The sequence below is a fragment of the Euprymna scolopes genome, chromosome 45 (assembly GCF_053919585.1).
Source record: "Euprymna scolopes isolate OS-2025 chromosome 45, ASM5391958v1, whole genome shotgun sequence".
Lineage (NCBI taxonomy): Eukaryota > Metazoa > Mollusca > Cephalopoda > Sepiida > Sepiolidae > Euprymna > Euprymna scolopes.
This window is the reverse complement of record NC_136526.1, coordinates 23120250-23136487: the sequence shown is the minus strand read 5'-3', so window position 1 is coordinate 23136487 and position 16238 is coordinate 23120250. Positions and strand designations below refer to the sequence as shown.

The 16238-nt window shown below is 32.0% G+C and overlaps 1 protein-coding gene across 1 annotated transcript in view; it reads right to left on the bottom strand.

The window, feature by feature from the left end:
* LOC145269286 (matrilin-1-like) overlaps positions 1-16238 on the bottom strand; it is a 57731-nt gene that overhangs the window by 26543 nt on the left and 14950 nt on the right. Inside the window, exons 2-7 of the mRNA XM_080124968.1 lie at positions 14908-14950; positions 13887-13922; positions 12536-13105; positions 6760-6804; positions 3768-3839; positions 3286-3339 (exon numbers count right to left, since the gene is read on the bottom strand). Of these exons, the coding sequence (XP_079981094.1) occupies positions 3286-3339; positions 3768-3839; positions 6760-6804; positions 12536-13105; positions 13887-13922; positions 14908-14950 (820 nt within the window). The remainder of the gene's footprint in view (positions 1-3285; positions 3340-3767; positions 3840-6759; positions 6805-12535; positions 13106-13886; positions 13923-14907; positions 14951-16238) is intronic.

The window sequence follows — 16238 nt, the reverse complement described above, 5'->3', positions numbered from 1 at the left end:
CAGTGGAGGGCTACACCCTTGCCTTCTTTGGAGGTGGTGAGTCCAAGTGCTTCCACTGCATTGACTGGATCATAGTGATGGACCCAGGTTTCATCATGTGTAATCAGTCTTTTCAAAACCTTTGACTCATCTTGGCACATCTCCAAATTCATCCTCAAACACTCAACGCGTTCTCGCTTCTGGAATGGTGTGAGCAACCTGAGAATCCATCTGGCAGATATCTTATGCATATGCAAATGGTCATGAATGGTAGTTTCCACATACCCTGTACTAATCTTGACATCTTGGGCTATTTGGTGAATAGTAATGCGCCGATCTTCCAAAATGGCAGCCTCAACTTGACGGACAGATGCCTCATCAATGAAAGAAGGGGGGGGGCGACCACGTCTGGGAGTTGTTTCCACAGACTTCCGGCCATATTTGAATTCACGATGCCAGTGTTTTACAAGGTCATATGATAGGGCATTATCACCATAAGTTTCTTTCATTTCATCAAACGTCTCCTGTGGTGTGCGTCCTTTCAAATACAAAACCCGGATCACTGCTCGACATTCAACAGGCTCCAATTCACACCCGACTCAGTTTAAACACCTGTAAAACAGAAACCATAATTAGTTCAGAGTTGTAATTAGAGATATAAATCATTGCACATGCAATATTTCAGCTAGATCAGACAACTGGAAGTGGGTCAGGGGCATTACTTATTGCACGCCCCTCGTATATATATATATCTGTATATATATGATATGTACATATATATATATGTATATATATGTATATATGTATGATATGTATTTATATATGATATGTATTTATATATATAAATATATATATAAATACATATATATATATATATATATATATATATATATATATATAGAGAGAGAGAGAGAGAGAGAGAGAGAGAGAAAGAGAGAGAGAGAGACAAAGAAACAAACCAAGTTATGTGTTCATCAACGTTTCGTCTTTATTGCGAGACTTCCTTTGGATAAACGAAATTAAGAAAAAACAAAACAAACAAAAAACAAAAAAAAAAAACACCAGTACAAATGTTTTAAAATATATTTTTGGATGTGTTGAAATGTATGACCTTTTTCCATTTCAAAAACGAAAAAAAGTCGTTGGAAATTAAAAAGGGGAGGTGTATGACTTTGTGAAAAAGGGTAAGTCATTTTTATTTATTTTTTTAACGTCATATAGCGTTAATATATTTTAAATATATGTTGCAATTCATATTCTGTTTGGAACAAATTTTGTCTGTTATAAAATAAATACCTCATAAATACTTTGAAAACCTTGCAATATCACGCATGTTTTATATTAAATGCTAAGAAAAAAAAATCACACTAAGTTCTCTCATAAACAGACATCTTCTTTTACCTACACACACCAATAATACAATAATTTGCAACATATTAAACATACTAAGAATTCCAATCATACAAACGACATAACAAACTATAAAACAAACATTAAAAACAATAAAACATCTCGCCAAAACAAACCAATGTCCAATGCAGGCATATACACTGTTCCTTCCTAAAATTGCCATCATATATACGTTGGTGAAACCCAACGTAGATTAAGGAAAAGGCTCAATAAACATAAAATAAATATAAGAAATATCAATTATCTGAATGCATTATTCTCTCATTCATTGCAGCATAATCATACTTTTGATTTCAAACAAGCAAAAATAGTTAAATTTATTGCAAATAAATCACAACATAGATTTCTTGAGTCAGCGCTTATCGCAAATTCCAGAACAATTAATCAACGTGGAGGTTTCTATAATTTATCGTCTTTAATAAGTAAGTATTTAATAATAGAAGATAATTTCATTTTAGACACGGGTTAACACTCTCACACCTGTAATAATTAATAAATATAATCAGTCAATAAATTACATAACCAAAATACACTCATTTCATTTCAGTTACACATCTTTATTTATATTATAACAGACCTATTTGTTCCAAAAAGAATATTAATTGCATCATATTTTTATGACATTTTTAATGTCATAATAATAGCATCATATCTTTATGACATTATTAATGTCATAATAATTGCATCATATCTTTATGACATTATTAATGTCATAATAATTGCATCATATATTTATGACATTATTAATGTCCTAATAGTTACATCATATCTTTATGACATTATTAATGTCATAATAATTGCATCCTATCTTTATGACATTATTAATGTCATAATAATTGCATCCTATCTTTATGACATTATTAATGTCATAATAATTGCATCCTATCTTTATGACATTATTAATGTCATAATAATTGCATCATATCTTTATGACATTATTAATGTCATAATAATTGCATCATATCTTTATGACATTATTAATGTCATAATAATTGCATCATATCTTTATGACATTATTAATGTCATAATAATTGCATCATATCTTTATGACATTATTAATGTCATAATAATTGCATCATATCTTTATGACATTATTAATGTCATAATAATTGCATCATTTTTTTATGACATTATTAATGTCATAATAATTGCATCATATCTTTATGACATTATTAATGTCATAGTAATAGCATCATATCTTTATGATATTATAATAAATAAATAAAATAAAGTCTTACTTTTTTTCACAACGTTTTGCCTTCTATTTTTTGAATTCCCAACGATTTTTTTCGTTTTTGAAATAGAAAAAGGTAAAAAATTGCATTATATCAATAATAAAAAATATCTTTTATTTTCTTAATTTCATTCATCCAAATGCAGTCTCGAAATAAAGATGAAACTTTGATGAACACATAACGTGGTTTGTTCCTTTTTTATCTCTCAATTTTGTCGGAATACTATTTCCAACATTCTATATATATATACTAGCAAAAGTACCCGTCGTTGACTGTGTTCAAAAACAGCCTACAGAAAATGGACTCTGATTTATTAAAGTATGATAGGTTATGAAAAGGAAGGGTTGTAAAGAGATAGCTTCGAATTTGGGGGTATCAAAACCAAAGCAAAATATGATGAAAGTAAAACTAAAATAGATAAACCCCATAATTTATTATAACATACCGGTTCACACTGAAACACTTATCACAATATTCTGTGGAGTTCTAGCCTGCTTGCCCACTACCGCTTTTTTTTGTTTTTACTCAATACACACCTCCAAACACTCAAGAAACGCCGGCACCCTGGCTAATTATGGAATAAAATAAATCTGGATATTTTTTTTTGGAAGGAAAATTTCAGATTCTCTCTTTAAAAGATAGAAAGAAATCGTTTTCTTACGTGTTGTGTTATTGTTACTGGGGGAAGACACTGTTGTTGTGATGGGAGTTTTATCTGAAATAGAATAAAAAGCTTGAGCATTATTAATTATTATCTCCAAATAAATTCAGGTTGTTTACATATATGCATAGGATTCACTGCTTAACTAAGGAGTCGCAATGTGTGTTATAATTGGTTTAATTTCGTTTAAAAAAAGGAGGTTCATAAGAATCTAGATATCTTAAATTTATGTGAAATTTTAACAATTTCAGTTTATTCTCAACATTTAAGTTTCTTATATTTAAAGGATGGTCATAATAGTCGGGCAGTTTTTTATTCGTTGACGCTTGTGCCACGGGATGGCCATATCCATTTTTTTTTTATGAAGGAAAGAATCTGATACATAAAGCAAAAATAGAGTGGAACATTTTTCTCTGAAATGTGATTCGGAAATAGAGATGAAATTCTCAATCAGAAATTAAAAATCGATAATATTTGCTTACGTTTCGTTTTATACTCAATTGGAATGGCGATTGTTGTTGTTGTTTTTGGTGTTGTTATTGTCTGAAGTTTATCTGAAACACAAATTGGTTGGCACAATTAAAATTTAAAAGAATAATTTGAAATCAATTGCATATATATTTATTTAATTATGTCTTATTTGCGTTAAGTGATTTGAATTAGGATGGGTTTTCTATTTAGCAAAGCTGAAAGCCACTCGAGGATAAAGGTTAATGAGATTTTCAGTTGGATGATTGGGCTTTATTATAAAAGGATTGCGAACTATGATCAATTCTGAGCCCGACTTGACAGATAATTTTTAATATTGAACTTGAAAACGACCATGTTGTAGTATGTAAAGAAAACAATCTCACGGCAACATGTTCCACAGGTGGGAAGATTTTGATAAGAAACTCTGTTCATGGAAGTTTCTATTTTGTTTTAGACACACCTATGATCAACTTTAGGATAATTTCAGCAAAGCTGATTTTCAAGCTGGGATTGACCATTGAACTATGCAATTTGTAATTATCTTTCTAGTGACACTTCCGCCACTGACCATCGCTTTTCCATCTCAATCACTCAATATTGTCACTAATACGAAGGACTTTGGCGCAGATATGGACAACTCTTCAAAACCAATACATCATTTTATTGAGGGGACGAAGAAAGCCAGGTGGGGTCTCGACCTAACCAAAGATCCCTTCGCAATCTAATTGCATACACTTTCCGTCACCTATACATAATTCTAGTACGGCTCATTCCCAAATAAAAATATCCTTATCTTCAAAAAGATGTCGTACATCCGGGGCGTTCAATAGTTAGCAAGAAAAGCGATGGTCAGTAGCGTGATGAGACTTTCCATAGGAAGCTCTTCTTGGCCGAGGTGCGGTGTCTACTGCACCCAAATGAAATTGCTCTTGGTCAACGGTGGGGGAAACCTTTCTATATTGAGACAATTTCATAGCCAAATTGTTATCAATAAATGAACGAGACTCTTTCTATACTAAGACAATTTTATTTTTGCACTCTACCAGAATGCCCCCCTTTTTGGGGAGCTAGGTCTCGCCCACATTAAACACGACCTTATGTCACATTTTGTTTTTGTGGAGAAACAAATAAATTTCTACTTATAAAAAACAGTTCCAAAGACTAAATGCGTTCTCACTTAAGCAAAGAATGGTTGTGAGGTGAACTGTTTCTGGTGCAAAACGTCAATTACATATACCTTTCGAGAAAATTTTACCCTAGCGCCAAGGTCGCATACATCCATAAAAAATGTACGAATGTCGTGTTCGTCTCAGAAAAAAGGCATCATTCGCTGACCATGCTTTTGTTCCATAATGCAGCCTGTCAGATGAGGTTGTGATGATAACTATAATATCCAGGTTTAAAGCGACCCCGAACAAATATTCAGAGAATATTTGGATGTAGATATCTTAAACCTATCTCTTACATGTCTTTTTACACGTTGCTATGTTTTGCCAAATTAACTTGGTTTGATTTAATTTGAAACCGCAGAGTTTTTTTTTTTTAGTTTTGTTAGTTTAAAATTTTATAACCACAGGGAAAAAGACCGTGAAAGATTTTAAGAATAAAAACCGACAGAAACCCAGAACGAGGCTCACTCTTTTTTTATCTGTTTTTTCCCTCAAACTATAAACTTTGACATGGCTTTCACAAGCTCTGATAATCTGTCTTTCGTTATAGATGTTTTTTCTGTTGCGAAATGTTTATATGTTCCAGACTTCCAGAAGGCAACAACCGACGAAAATATAAGAAATGTTTACTTTTATTTATCGTTGGAATCCTTTAGAGATGAGTAATTTATTAATTTATTTACTTTGCTGACGATTATTCTCATCTAGGTGCTGTTTTACAACGTTTCGGCCAACTATTCCTCTGGATTTCGTCAGGTGGTAAACCGCAACGGAATAGAAATGCTGAGTCTTAGCTTAACGAAGGCCAGAGGAATAGTTGGTCGAAACGTGTGAAGCAACAACTATAAAGATGAAGATAATAGTCCGCAAATAAATAAATAAAATATACTCAATCTCAAAAATGATTCCAATAATAAAATAATATAACATTCAGTATGGACCCGACGATAGAAGACCAGCTAAGAACAAAAAGTGGATTTATAAGACCAAAAAATTCAACCTTGATTGCCGTTTGGGGCCCGTGGCGCAGTGGATAAAGGCGTTGAATCTCTACGGTTCCAGGTGAGAATTGTCTGAAGATAGCAATTCCAATCCTACCAAACCGGCCAGAGTTGTCCAAAATATGGCGAGACAACAACAACTATGGAAGGCAGTAATTACTGAGGATAAAGTTAAAAGATTCAGCATTCATATCACGTCGTGGTTTACCATCTGTGGAAGTCCGGAGGAATAGTCGGCTGAAACGTCGTTAAACAACAACTAGAAGATGAGGATAGCAGTTTGTATATCAATAAATATAATATTTACTTATTAGGCTTAGTTCTTGTTTCCGATTTCGGTAAAAGTGCTCTTTATCGATCGTATTGGGATTTTATTAGTACCAATGCCTCACCTAATATCATATAAATTATCAGATTACATGTTTGTATATCTCTTGGGCAAAATGTGAGAATGACTGTAAATGCTTCTTCACTATTTTCCTTTCTTATTTCTTCTAACATCTATGTGATAACCAAAAATGCCATCTGTGCAGAAAAGATAAACACATGGTCTCAAGAAATGTAAAAGATGTGAGATAAAATATTCGTTAATTTAAACGTTATAATCATAATTTGACTTACAGTAACAAAATCAACCTGAAAAAAAAAAAAAAAAACACTAGTAAAAAGCACTGTTTAGTTTTTGTTTTTACTAATACATTTTTTTAAATTTCATTTTTTTTTCATGATACACAAACATTGTAGTCTTTTTTTTATGCAAAGCTCAGAAATGACCCGGAAAGTTCGATTATTTAATGTTCTTGAATAAAAAATCAATTCATTGTTCTACTTACTATCATCTTTTTGAAATGGAGGTTCCACTGTAACAATTTCGACATCTGCAATAACAATGATCAAACACATATTGATTTATAAAATACTAGCAGGTGTACCCGGCGTTGCCCGGCATTAAACGTAAAGTTAAATTTCTTTAAAAAATAATGTAAAAAAATAAACAAACGGAAAGACATGTGCGTACGACTATTTTGCTTTTTTTCTAAACAGTTCACTTTTTGTAAGTAAAAAAATACTCGAGATGAGATCGAAACTAAAACCTAAAGACAATTAGGCAAGTACGGTAATTATTGGGACAGCTTGACCTGATATTTAAAAGGTGTTTTCAAACCAACTTATACTTAACATAAAGAGGCTGTTATGTTTCACGATCGTGCATGCACAGTCGTGGAACAGTTTAAAACATACAAATCCGATCACTTTCACGTAACAATATTTTAATTTTGACCCCTTAGCAGACATTTTTTCCGAAAGAAAACGGATGAAAATGTTTTCCACATGTCTAAATACTATATGTACCAAATTTCAAGTATGTAGATAAAAAATCGTTGAGTATATAGGTTGAGATGTGTCCTCTCTCACACACATTCTCATTTCATAGATATATAGATTTGTAATATAATACAAAGATGGTCACCCACAATACACAAGTGATGTAAGTTTTCTCTGCCTTTTCATGAAACTTCAACATTGCATGGTTTTCTTTTTCTAACGAATACACAGAAGAAAATATTCAATGTTAACATGCAAATATTGATTGTTCTGAAATGTACCGAACGTTTTTTGTGTTTCTTTTTATAACTAGCAAGATAAATAAAGCCGTAGACTTTCTAATGCAGCAAAATTTTTCTTTCATTTATATATTCATTGTTTGCATATATAGTATGTCTATATTGTAATAGTAAATTTTGAAAATACATATGGAAATTAAGCTACACAGATTTTTTTGCGTTTCATCCGCATAAGGATTCATCAGGATACTGTTTTTATATTCATTTTGAAGTAAATACTAAAATAAATTCTTTAAATTTTATGAAGATACATGAAATGATAGAAATATAAATGAACTAAATTTTTTCGATATTCCACGTTTCATTCAAGGGGAACAATGAATATTTGTATGTCAACATTGAATATTTCTTTTCGTATACTCGCCAAAAAGAAGCAGAAAGTTCTTAAAAAGAAAAATGCATAACCCTGTAATATGGAAAAGGCAAGGAAATAAACGTGTATTGTAGGAGGCCATCTGTATTTGATATTACAAATATTTTATAAAACAAAGATGGCTGCCCAAAGAATACATCGTTATGCATCTTTTGAAGCTTGTTATTTTAGAAAAAAAAAAATTAGTAAGATGAATAAACCCCTATTCTTTTAAATATATATATATATATATATATATATATATATATATATATATATATATATATATATATATATATATATATATAACCTATATATATAGATGCATATATATGTATATATATACATATATATAACCTATATATATATATATACATATATATGTATATATATACTAGCTGTACCCTGCCACGCGTTGTTGTGGCTCATATTGGCGCAATGGAAAAAGTTCCAAAATGAGAAAAAGCATGTTTCTTATAGGTTTAAATTTCCATTTTGCATGGGTACACAGTTTTTGTTGCTCCATTTTCTTAGCTGATATAGACATTTTCCGGTTTGGTGACTCTTGAATATGTAACATAAATTGTCCATGTGAAAAAACAGTCAGTGTGTAACTGTAAGGCCCACAATTGTAAAGATTGTTCCCTGTGCTTTGTGGATGGTTATTGCAAATGACAATAAAATTGGAAAGTGCAATTTGCTAAAGTGTAATGATGTATCCGGTGGAATCATAGGAATGCATGGAATGAAGATATATTCATCTGTGAAAGGTCCTGTTAAGATTGTTGTTTCTATAATATTGTTTGTTAATTTTTTTTACTGCAAGCTATGTGCCATTGCAAAGCTTGGATTACAGAAATTACAGAAGTTAAAAGTCAAAGAATTTTGCCCTTAACTCTGATCAGCTGGCACTTTTTCGTACCCAATTTCCCACAAGTGATGCAAAAGTTTTTGTGCGGATCGAACAATCTGCAACTGTACATGCATATTTTGAGTTAAGTTTAATGTCTTCACATGGAACAAAAAGGTAGAGTATTTGAGGCAAGCATTTATTTCATCTGCTGGTGTTGATTGAAGAATAACAGGTAACATTTGTCTGAAATCTCCTGCAAGCAATATTACTGCATTCCCAAATGGTCTGAAATTGCCACGCAAATCTTGCAAGGATCGACCAAGAGCCTCAAGTGATTTTTTGCGTACTATTGTGCATTCATCCTAAACAATAAGTTTGCATTTTTGCAATATTTTTCCCCATATTGGATGTTTTGGAGATGTCGAACATGAGATTTTTGAAAAATTGAATGTTTTAAAGTAGAATAAATAATTCTTCTACTTGGCAGTAAGGTCGCAGGTATTCCTCATGCAGCAAGGGCTAAGGCTATGTCATTTGGTTACCAAATGGCTGCCAAAATCAATTTAATTAGAAAGGTTTTACCAGTTACTTCTGGTGCTGTTCAAGGTAGCAGTAATTTCCAAATAACTTCTATTCTCACAGTCAGTAAATTAGGTGACTAAAATAGGATTTATCCATGTTTTGACAATGCCTTATTCACTGTAATTAATTTAGGAGACTAAAATAGGATGAGGGATTAGAGATGGACAGATAGAGAGGAAGATATATAGATAGAAAAGAGACAGTGAGAGGAAAATAGAGAAAGAGAAGGAGATAGAGAGATAAAGGGATTGATAGATAAACAGAGAGAGGGGGAGAGTTAGAAACAGAGAGGGATGAGACAGAGGAAAGGAGAGAGATAGAAGGAGTTGGAGAGAGAAAGGGGCTCAAAGAGAGATGGAGAGGGTGATATATAGAGAAAGATAGATTGAGAGAGGGAAAGGGAGAGATGGATAGAGAGAGATATTGAGAGAGGGGGAGAGAAACAGAAGGTGAACTACACTTCACCGTTTTTTTCCTCGTTCAGTAGAGGAGAAATCTTTCGAGACTGAGGCAATTTTAATGTTTTGTTATTATCCAGAGTACCTCTTTTTTTGGGGGGGGGCTAGATTTTCCTCGCATTAGAAACCGACCGGGTTATCTGTACTTTCACTTAACAAATTAATAAAAGAAAAACATATTGTAAAATTTGAATTTAACAGGAAAATACTATTTTAAAAAATAGCACGGTAACATAAGTGCATAAGTGCCACTTTAGGTACTCCTTGGGCGTTGAGTTCCATGACGACCAGCATAATTATTTAATGGTCCCTCCCTTAGCCCCCGCCCCCCCCCAATCAAGGCTAATGCATGCGCACGTAACATTTTTTTTATTTACTGACGTTGGCTTAGTAACTAAACGATTTATTGATAATTTCGTAACCCTTAAACGCATGCCGGAAGATTTAAATTGGTTCATTATTGCTGTAATGAAAAAAAAAGTTTCATTCAACACAAAACCAAAAACACATATTAATGATAAATGATTTATTATTCTATTCATTGAAATTTACTAATTTTTAAATAAAAAAGTAAAAAAAAAGTTAATAAAAAATAGTTGCTTATGTGCGCATAAACAACTTGTTTTTTTTTTAGATTAGGTCCACCTTATAATCACCCCCCCCCAACCTCCTCATCTTAAGAACAGCTTCCGGAATAAACACCAATTTTGGACGGGGGGGCTATTTGCAAAATTTAACTGATATTTGTTGTCAGCATACCCACCCGAAAATACTATTAAAAAAAAAGGACGGGTTCAGTGCCCGTGGCAGAGAAGTAGATTTATTTATCAATAAAAGTTGCGGAGAAGTAAATTTATTTATCAATAAAAGTCGTCATTTAAAAAAGAAAATTGTGGCGGTGGACCTAAATGTTTTGTTTTCGCACTATTCAACAATTTGTTTATTCGCGCATGTAAATTAAAAAAAAATATTTGTAAAAGTGAGAAGTTATCAGTAAATGATTTAGTTTTTTTTTTAATTTATTTATTTATTTATTTTTTTTTACATTAGGTCCACCTCAACAAATGTTAAGAACGGCTTTCAGAATAAACACCCCCAACCTCTCCATGTTAACAACGGATTTCGGAATAAACACCATTGGGGGGATATAAAAAAAAAAGTCGATAAAAGTCGTCATTTAAAAAGAAATTTAAAATCAAATGTTTGTAAAAGTGAGAAATTATTAATAAATGTTTAGTAACATTTTTCGGTGCTAATGCAGAGAGTGACCCGCGCTATTTTTTTAAATCGTGTTTTTTTTTTTAATCAATTGCAAGGTTAAAGTACAGAATAGGTACAAAACACCCTCCCCTCCCCATGTTAAGAATGGATTTTTAAATAATAACGTTATTATTTCAGCATGGATCACTCTCTGCATGAGTACCCATTTTTCTTTTAATATTCATAAAAAGTAAAACTTTTTTTCAAAATAAATAAATAAATAAATGTTTGTAAATGTGACAAATAATCGTTTAGTTACGGCAACGTCAGTAAATAAAATATGTTACGTGCGGGGTGAGGTGGGAGACTAAGGGAGCGACTATTATTTTTTTCTACTGGTCGCCATGGAACTCAACGCCCAAGGAGTACCAAAATGTAATTTTTTTTGTCAAATAAATAAATTTCAAGCAATTTTTGCAATAAATAATAGATAGCAACTTCGTTAATTTTACGACTCGCCCCAGCATATTATAAACACCCTAACTTCTCCATGTTAAGAACGGCTTTCGAGGTTTATGGAAGGGCGTTTTTTTTGTTTTTTTTAGCATGGGGGGGTTAGGGTGTTTATAATACGTTGAGGCATGTCGTAAAAATGAAACAGTTTAGAAAAAGTTAAAACAAACTTTTTGATGTAAACAATGCCGTGAAAATAAACTAAACAATTAAAACGTAATGTTTCATGAGTGAAAAGCGTTAACATAAATAAAATTTAAAAAATTGGCAAGTACATAAATGAATTTAAATTTTTAAAATATGGGATTATTATTTATTTATTTTTTTTGTGTGTGTGCTAATGCAGAGAGTGATCCGCGCTATTTTTTAAAAATCGTTTTCCACGTTTAATTAAAGTTTTATGATATGTTTTTATTCAATTGTAAGGTTAAAGTACAGAATAGGTACAAAACACCCTCCCTTCCCCATGTTAAGAATGGCTTTTTAAATAATAACATTATTATTTCAGCACGGATCACTCTCTGCATGAGTAAGTTTTTTTTTTTTTTTTTTTTTTTACTTATCGAGTTAACAGAAAATGAAATCTTTCGTCAATTCGTGGCTGTGAAATGAATCGAACCGGAAGTTCAGTTTTACAACAGAACAGATTCGCAGTCACGGTTAAAAAATATATTTATTTTATTTAATATTTTAATAATTCGCGAGATAAATTTATTTCAATAACATAAAAACATCCCTCGACTCTAAAGATGGGTTGTCTGAAAATTTCAAATAAATTGGTAACGTAGAAATATGGTTTTATTCACTTTTAACGAACCAAATTTACATTTTTATATATATAGATATATGTGTTGTTTGTTTTTGCGATACGTTTTGAATGAATTCAAGTATTAACGGAAGTGCATTTTTAACAAAATGCGAGTTGGGAATAATTTTCCCTTTAAACAATTTGGTACCCCCATATGGGGAGCGGCATGTTTTTGTTTTGTTGTTTAAATGTTAATAAAAAGCAAGGCTGATATTTACCTGTGCATATGGCGAGTATCAATTTCTTTTTAATAGTTTGTAGGAGGGAATGGCTCTCCACCGTAAATACTAAGTCGGGACTGCTCGCAATTCCGTTCAATTCCTTCATGGAAATGCGATTTCCGATGCCAATGGCCACCATTTCAACGTCTCCCTGTTTAATCAAGGCAGCTTCTTCTTGCGTCTTCATTGGATCCGTCGAGCGGCCATCCGTCAAAACAATACACAGCTTTTTAGCTTCAGGTCGGGCTCTTGTAAAAATCTTTGTGCGAACATACTCAATGGCCAACGCTGTGTTCGTTCCTTCACCATATTCACGACCTCGATACTTGATACCCCGAAGTCCACCCTGAACTTCCTTTGTGCTATTGTATTTGTTAAAATAGAAAGAACCTTGTCGAATAACATCCATTCCAAACGATACGGCCGCAACTCGCACTTTGGTCGGAGAGATGTCAAACATAGTCACAAATTTGACTAAAAATTCAATCTGTCTCTTAAAGTCAATCGGGTAGATACTGCGTGAGGAATCGATAATTAAGCTGATGTCAACCGGACTGTCCTTGCAAACTAAAAAAAAAAAAAAAAAAAAAAAAAAAAATACATATATATATATAAACGAAAAAAAAGTCAGTGTTAGAGTTAACGTTTATGATTTGTAAGATGCAGCAGGAGCGAATGTTTTTTGTACATCGTGTTTACGAAAGCTCAAAGCAGTACTTTTTTTCAACTAATCTCAGTATAAAAAATATTCATTTCCAAATATTTATTCGTACTATAAAAGCCTATATTCAGCGATTTTCTCTCTCTGTCTTGTTTTTTCTTTTACAAGCATCAGAAAAATTCTGACTAAATCCCTTGCGTTTAACATGTGTTTGGTAAGTCACACACACACACACACACACACACACACACACACACACACACACACACACACATGATTAACAATTTTAGATAATCTATTTAATTTTCAATTATAAAAATTGACTAATCTTACGAATAATATATATTATAATAATACTATAATTAATATTTATTATTATACTGTTATGATAGTATAATATTAAGAGAACGCACGTGGTGTTTTTTTTACACTTCTGAACTGGACGCTGTCCTTGATCAGACAAAGCATTAAATCTTTTTTTTTTTATTTCTAGTATGATATCAATGAAACTTTCTAATAAAGAAAGATAACACAAGCATTACAAGGGAGACAACTTAAAATTTATCGCTTTTGAAGTTTGTAATTAAATTACATGCATATAATAATCACGTGTTATACATAAAAGATGCAAAGTAAAATAATGTAAAACTTGAAAATAATGCACGCATACGAGCATGCTTTACTTACTGTATTCTGGTTCATTTTCTTCCATGAAAGGCAAATCTATAAACGAAAAAAAAAAGTCAGTGTTAGAGTTAACGTTTATGATTTGTAGAGACACATCGATCCCTGGAGGCAACCCCAAATATTGCCTGAATATTGAAATGTAATATAGCACGGATGTAAATGCACGCGAAATGACGTCACTGGTAGGGAGAAAAAGAACTACAGAAAAGAGAAAGAGAACGATCAGGGGAGAGACGTGGATAACGTTCGCGATCACGTGTGAAGCGTGAAGGATAATCGAGTAGACGATCACGTGATTGATGAACCAACGGTAAAAAGATAACCATCGAAATATATCTGATATAAAAAATAAATTGGTTTTTAGACTTCCAAACGTATCCATTTATATACGTATATATATATATATATATATATATATATATATATATATATATATATATATATGTATGTATGTATAACAAAAGTGAGTACACCCCTCACATTTCTTCAAATATTTAAGTATTTGAGTTATTTTGAGGAGAAAACAAAATAAATTTTATTGTTACAAAGAACAGGCGAGTTGGAGTTATTTCCTATTCTTTGTCTTGGTCTCCTTTGCGACTGAAACTGAATACAACATGTGTTGGTCTACGGACAACGTTACAGAGACGATGTGAACGAGAGGAAGTTATTTCCCATCTGCCTTTCACGAACACGAGTGGATAGAAAAGAAATGACGAGTCCTTATTTGTCTCGCATGAATACTATTCACATTGTTAATTATTTTGGGGATGGGGAAAGGTGGAAAATGAAATCTGAAAACCGAGATGATCGAGACACTGCTTATGTAAATGTTGCGTACTTAACCTTGTGCCATACACGCATCAGGCAAGTTGCAGTCATCATTACAGAAACATTACAATTGTTACTCATCTTGTCTGATGATGATGATGACCTTTGCTTGTGTGTCTGCTTATACTTCAGCCAGGTATTATTTCTTTCCGATTAGGTGTTATGTCCGATAGTCAATAGTTATACTTACCTATGGCAACATCATCGAAGTCATCCATAATTCGTGCTGCAAACTGCAACGAAAAAAAAAAAGGCAAAATTATTTTCTGTTTTAATTAAATAGGATCAATTATACTTAAAGCACTCCAGAATCAAAAATGATTAAAAGAACACATGTTGGCTTGACATCGCATTCTTTTACTTCCGGTTGAAATATAAACAAAATAATACGCATGCTTGGCTTTGCAGATTAAAAAAAAAAACCATGTTTTGCTTTATATTTTTTATAAATTTATAAAATTTAGAGATTGATTAAAAAAAAATTGATTAAAAAATGTTACAAAATGTTTTATTAAACGAAATCTACAAACAAACGAAACAAATTTAAACGTCTTTTTAAAAAAAATAAATATGCGAAATGTTTCTGAATGTGGGGGATGGGGATTAGGTGTTGCTATTATTTGGATTCTTCAGACTTGAGTTTCATTTTCACAACGTTTCTGTCGATGTTACCTCCGACCTTCTTTAAGTTATCTTGTTGAACTTGAGAATCTTTCTGTTGAACTCGGGAATCTGGGTAGAAGTTCTAAGTAATTCGCAATTGTATTGAGTGACGCCCGCATTGAGGCTTGAAGCTTCAAGAGTGTAACTTACAACTGAATTGTAGCAAGTATGCCAAGGGTTATTGCGGACAATTCTTGTATGAATTTTAGAAGCTTCAAATTTATTTTTGCTTTTAGATGTAAATTTTTAATACTTATAAGTATGCATCACATCATATTACTACAGATTATTACTATATATATAATTTATATTATCTATCTATCTATCTATCTATCTATCTATCTATCCACACACGCACACACACACACACACACACACACACACACACACACACACACACATATATATATATATATATATATATATATATATATATATATATATATATATATATATATATATATATATATATACATTTGCGCGGCTAACGCGATACCCCTGCTGATGACTGTTTTCTATTTTTTATTTTTAAAAAATCGAACCGTTATAAAGACTCACGGACTGGCACTCTCGCTTGCAGAATTCCACCATGCGATCCAGGAAAAGAAAAAAAAAGACTCTTCATTGATAAGGATCGATTGATAACGATAAAAATCGAAATATATCTGATATAAACAAATAACTTTGTTTATCAAAGAAAATGCGTTGTTTTTAGTCTTCCAAACGTATCCATTTCTATGCGTATTTCTTATATATATAGTGTATAACAAAAGTGCGTACATCCCTCACATTTCTTCAAATATTTAAGTATTTGAGTTATTTGGAGGGGAAAATAAATTGACTGTTATATATGTTGCA